The sequence below is a fragment of the Ipomoea nil genome, unplaced genomic scaffold, assembly GCF_001879475.1.
Source record: "Ipomoea nil cultivar Tokyo-kokei standard unplaced genomic scaffold, Asagao_1.1 scaffold2280, whole genome shotgun sequence".
Taxonomy (NCBI): Eukaryota; Viridiplantae; Streptophyta; class Magnoliopsida; order Solanales; family Convolvulaceae; genus Ipomoea; species Ipomoea nil.
In genome coordinates this window covers 128,632-134,110 of record NW_017618708.1, presented here as the reverse complement: position 1 = coordinate 134,110, position 5,479 = coordinate 128,632, and the positions used below count along the sequence as shown (strand labels likewise).

The window sequence follows — 5,479 nt, the reverse complement described above, 5'->3', positions numbered from 1 at the left end:
CGTGTCCTTTTTCTATCATTTGCAAAAAGGGGGAGTGCTATAACTCAGGGGGAGTATTTGTGTTTGTGATGGTGTTTTGTGGTTGGTTGAAGTACCTTTTGGCCCTGTCTGAGCGTGTTTTTGTGAAGAAATAGTCTGATCTATGTTTTTATCCAGCACGGTTTATGTGTTGATGACTTTATGGGTTGTAAATAAAACAATACTTTCCTTGCTATGACTGTTGCCAGTATTGGCCTTTTTATTATGCTTTTCTCTATCTTTAGTTAAGATATTTCATCTTTAATCGAGTTGTTTTGCCAAATAATAGCCAACGGGGGAGTTTGTTAGTGCTTGATTTCTGGAAAAAAAAAAAAAAAACCAACATATAATTGGCAATATTATTATGGCAAATTAAGATATTGTTTAGCTTGGTGTCTGTTTATCATCGAAGAAGACTGACTGATCAGTACAATCAACAGACGCATTGCTAGATCAAGCATCTGAAAATCTGATAAAGGAAAATTTTCTAAAAATCTGGAACGCGGTTATGAGGTGACAGTTTTGGAAAGAATATCAGTGGATCAGCGTGAAAGTTATGGATCGAATCTTAAACATTTCTTTTTTCACAAAAGTCCTACCATCTACAATCAGAGATATATTTGGAGAGTGTCCAAATCAAAGAAGTATATATATCCTCATTCGCTCAGAAGTTAGGGTTGCATTGATTGAAGCCGCAACACTCTATACTAACAAAATACACATCTCTGGTTGTCATGCCTCTTCTCAAAACAATAAGTTCTTGGTGATTATGAAGAAGAACTTGAGAAGTATCAACGTTGCTTAACCGATAGGACGCGAAGATCACTCAGTTGTGGGAACAACGTGGGACTGCTTCATTGAAGCGGACTGCATCAGAGTTAGCTCTTCAATTGAAGGGATTTCATTGGACTTCTGCATGCGTGGCTCTCCGAGTTCAACAATCCACTAAACCTTTGTAGACTGGGTACTGACCTTGTGTGGGGCACTTGGGTGAGATTGTTTTTCTCTACCTTTGTACATTTGATTATGAATTAGTGGATTGGACGCCTCGGTAATCGTCCCCCAGATGTAGATACACACTGTATCGAACTGGGTAAACAAACATATGTGGTTATTTACTTTCTGCATTAGTCTTCCGCTTTACACTTTATTAGTCGTTCTATCTTAATGACGGCTCAATCAAGGATCTAAGACAGTCAGTCTGTTATTCAGTTTGCTAGTAGCTAAATATCATAATTAAGAAAATTTGTAAAATTGCAGTTACGAATATGGACCCTGTTACATGAAATTTCTATTCATATATATATATATATATATATATATATATATATATATATATATATATATATATACAATTGTAATTGTATAATTCATCTTAATATTACTGAAGTAAGAATTATAGAAATGATAAATTACTAAATATAATTATGGTAACATTTTAATTAAAACCTAAATGAATTCAAACTTACCACTGAAGGATGTAAGAAAAAATATTGTGTAGGCATGTACATGATAATAATAATGTGAAAAGATAACAGAAGTTATAACGGCAGGGATATTTTTGTTAATAAAATTATGTAGTACAACTTTTATAGCAGAAGGTACAAAAAATATTAACAGAAAAAACGAATATAAACCAGGGGTATAACCTGAATTGAAATTTATTATGTTTTTTGATATATATATATATATATATATATATATATATATATATATATATATATATATATATATATATATATATTCAACCTATTAAAGCCTAACGAGAGTTAATCAATCATTATTGTGTGGACCATGGTCCATACAAGTTGTGTGGACAATATTTTGTATATTATAAAATAATGTACATTCAGTACAAAAATAATGTACATTCAGCACAAAAATAATGTACATTGTATTCTGGGGATGTACATTATTTTTGTACTGAATGTACATTATATTGTATAATGTATATTCAGTACAAAAATAATGTACATTTAATATATTAAAAATGTATTTTATGTTATGGTCCACATAACATTATGTGAACCATGGTCCACACAATAATTTACCGAGTTAATACCGCATCCATTGACGCTCAATTCCGTGACCTCTCATTCAATGAGTCATTTATGCCATTTGACCACAAGGTCTTTTGACTGAGTAATTCAGTATAACATTAAAAGAAAATGTAAAAATTATGAGAATTTGAACTTGTACAACAAATTTAAATAAGACCAACATTTTTGGAAGCATGTATACTTATACAAGTCAAACTCATAATTAATAGTACAACATATATATGTAAAATATTACCAATCATCAAAAAATGCAAAGCAACATTAATCTCAACTCTTGAAACAACAGGACACCAGTAAAATTACAGATCCATTTTGACAAAACTTGTATACTTAAGAAAAAAAAAAAAAAAAAAAAAAAAAAAAAAAAAAACCAGAAAAACAAGGAATCAGAGGATGAAGGATAAAGAATTCACACCTCAAGTCTATGAACATGCACCTGTGTATATTTTGTCTGTATATCATAGGGGAGGGCCCCAATAAAACCCAAAAATTACATAAAACCCCCAAAAAAAATTTTGAATTGTACACTGTTCAAAGTTGGTGGAAGACATCAAGATTTGGCCCACCCAAGTCTTGAGGGAGAGAAGTCAATGTATAGTCATGGCAGTGTGCTTCAATAAGCTGCCTTTCTTCTTCTTCTTCTTCTTCAGGTTTGATGATCATCTCGCCATTGTTGAACCCATATTGATCAAACAGAGTTTCCATTCTGTTCCCAACTTCCCATGAGAATCTTGACCCATTTTCCATGTTGTTGTTGTTCATCTGGGTTGTCCCAATGTTGTTGGAGCTGTTGCTGGAACCCATTCTTGAATTCGATCCGTCCGAGAAATAATCTGTCTCCGTCATCTGCGCGTTTGTGTCGAAGTTCATCAGACCTGGCAAGGAGCTAAAGCCGTAGGTTGTTGGGTTGAGGTAGCTGCAAGCGGAGGGGAAAGTGATGAGGTTTTCTTGGGGTTCATATAAGAACAGAGGGTCGAAGACTTGTTTGGTGGTCATAAATGGGAGCTTTGATGGCTCCATTTGTGGGGTGGTTGGGAAAGTTGGGAGTTCATTTGGCCCTGATGGGAGAGTACTGGAATTCTTTGGGTTGTCTTGGGTTTCTGCCATGGGTTTGTGTGTGTTTGGATCGATTCCTTGCTTTATCAGCTTCTTCTTCAGACATGAATTCCAGAAATTCTTGATCTCATTGTCTGTTCTCCCTGGCAATTTTGCTGCAATCTGTGCCCACCTGCTTCAAACAACAATATAATTATATTGCTTTCTCCATTATATGATCAATTATTGCCATATGAAAAGCAAGGAGAATCGGATGATATGATCCGCCTCAATTAAAAGACTAAATTGATAGTTGAACTGTATATTTACATGTACAGACTACAGACCCATGAAGATTCAGATTCTAACCCACCTCTTGTCTAAGATTGGTTCTCATACTAAATTGAAACACGCACGCACTTTGTCTCAACTAAAAGTTTAAATTCATAGTTAGATTGCACTTATTATGCTTAGAACGCCCCTCGGGTTCAGATTCGAACTCACCTCTTGCATGAGGTTAATTATGATATCAAATTGAAGCATGTGCTTCATCTCAACTAGATTGATAATTAGTTGCACATTTATTATGCTCAAAATGCTCCTTACTTGTGTGTGCGGCGAGCAAAGGTTTAGATTCGAACCCACCTCTTGAATGAGGTCGACTCTAATATCAAACCGAAACACGTACTCCGTCTCAACTAAAAGACTAAGCTAATAATTAGTTGCGGCACTGCATATTTACTATACTCAAAATGCCCTTCACGTGTGTAGGCGCATGAAAGGTTCATATATATTCAAACCCACCTCTTAAATGAGGTTGGCTCACTTGGCGTAATATATACCAAATTAAACCATGAGTTTTACGTCAACTGAAAGTATAAACTGATAGTTGGACTGCAAATTTATCTTTTAAGATTTAAGAAAAAATGGAGAATGAATTAAATTGCCTGTTTCCAAGAACTTCATGAAGACTGAGAATGAGATCTTCTTCTTCCTGTGAAAACATCCCTCTCTTAAGATCAGGCCTCAGGTAATTTATCCACCTCAATCTGCAGCTCTTCCCACACCTCTGCAATCCTGCATGAATTCCATCACAACAATCATATATGGATATACCCAACGTAACTGATGATCAATGTAAAGAAAAGTGATGATGAATGAAGTTACCGGCGTGTTTGGGGACGGAGCTCCAGCAGCCGACGCCGAAATTGGTGATGTAATTGTACAGCTTCTCGTCTTCCTCCGGCGACCATAGCCCTTTCCTCAGCTTCTGCTTCACCATACAAGAATGTCGGCCCATGTTGTCTGTCACTCCAAGCTCAAGCTAATTCTGGGAGGGAGAGACTAAGAGAGGGAGGGAGGATTATATTAATATAATGGTTTGACTCTTATGATATGATGATGGAAAAGGGAAAAACAAAAAAATAACATTTTCTTATCATTTCAAGAATTCTAGAGAGAAATCATTCTTAGGGTCCAAAGATAAGAGTGAGAGTGAGAAAAGGGGCAATCAAGTGGTTTCTACGCAAATCGATCTAGTGATGGATTGGATGTTAAGATAGGTCCCAAGTAGCAACAGAAATTTAATTTAAAAAAAAAAAAAAAAAAAAAAAAAAAAAAAAAAAAAAACTTAAAATAAGATAAGTAAAATACTATGAGTAGGGTTTGGAGAGCCAAATTCAGTATTTAATTATTGAACATGACATTAATTACAGTACATAAAAGTAAAAAGAAATAAAATTACACATTTGTTACTAATTATAACTTTTGATATAGTGGTAAGTGCATATCATAGATTCAAATGTGATTTTTATATATAGCTTTAGGCTTCTATGGAAGTAGTTGAGTCATTTAAATATGTATTTGTCAGTTTTTTTATGGGGTCCTCTCGAAATTTAAATAAACTATTTCAATCTCTCAAGATACAACTACAAAAAATTATATTTCCTCTATTTTATTTACTATTTATTGGCTAAACCAATATTTTCTTTTTTATTTGTTTAAATTTCTTTAGTAATTTTCAATTATTTTTTAATTTTTTATGTTTAATAGTACTTTTAATGTAATTTTAATATATAGAAATTTTATATATTAATACTGAATTTAATATTATAAAAAATTAAATTCGTTAAAAAAATCAGACACATAAGTGGTATATAAAAAAGAGTAGACTCATGTGAGATGAATTGATGAGTTGTTTAAATATATAGATAAAAATACTTTAAGAGCGTCCTCTTGAAATTCATATCGACTATTCTAATTTTGCAAGATGCAAATAAGATAAATGATAATAAAATAAGTGAGATCATCAAGTATATAAACGTGTACATTTGAGTAGCATGCAACGACACACTTAACTTTAGTCT

At 33.4% G+C, this 5,479-nt stretch overlaps 1 protein-coding gene across 1 annotated transcript; it reads right to left on the bottom strand.

Annotated features, from left to right (window-relative positions):
* Positions 1 to 2,316: 2,316 nt before the first annotated feature.
* On the bottom strand, positions 2,317 to 4,615 carry LOC109150708 (myb-related protein Hv33-like). Its single transcript, XM_019298694.1, has 3 exons — positions 4,281 to 4,615; positions 4,061 to 4,190; positions 2,317 to 3,306 (listed from the first exon to the last, which is right to left on the bottom strand). The coding sequence occupies exons 1-3, from the start codon at positions 4,411 to 4,413 to the stop codon at positions 2,610 to 2,612; spliced, it is 960 nt and encodes a 319-aa protein (XP_019154239.1). The 5' UTR covers positions 4,414 to 4,615; the 3' UTR covers positions 2,317 to 2,609.
* Between the last annotated feature and the right edge of the window lie 864 nt (positions 4,616 to 5,479).

Excerpts from the sequence above, each read along its gene's own strand:
- LOC109150708 (XM_019298694.1), bottom strand. The coding sequence starts at position 4,413 with ATGGGCCGACATTCTTGTATGGTGAAGCAGAAGCTGAGGAAAGGGCTA. Across the intron at positions 4,191-4,280 it reads CTCCGTCCCCAAACACGCCG|GATTGCAGAGGTGTGGGAAG; the intron begins GTAACTTCATTC and ends GAATTCATGCAG. Across the intron at positions 3,307-4,060 it reads CATGAAGTTCTTGGAAACAG|GTGGGCACAGATTGCAGCAA; the intron begins GCAATTTAATTC and ends TGTTTGAAGCAG.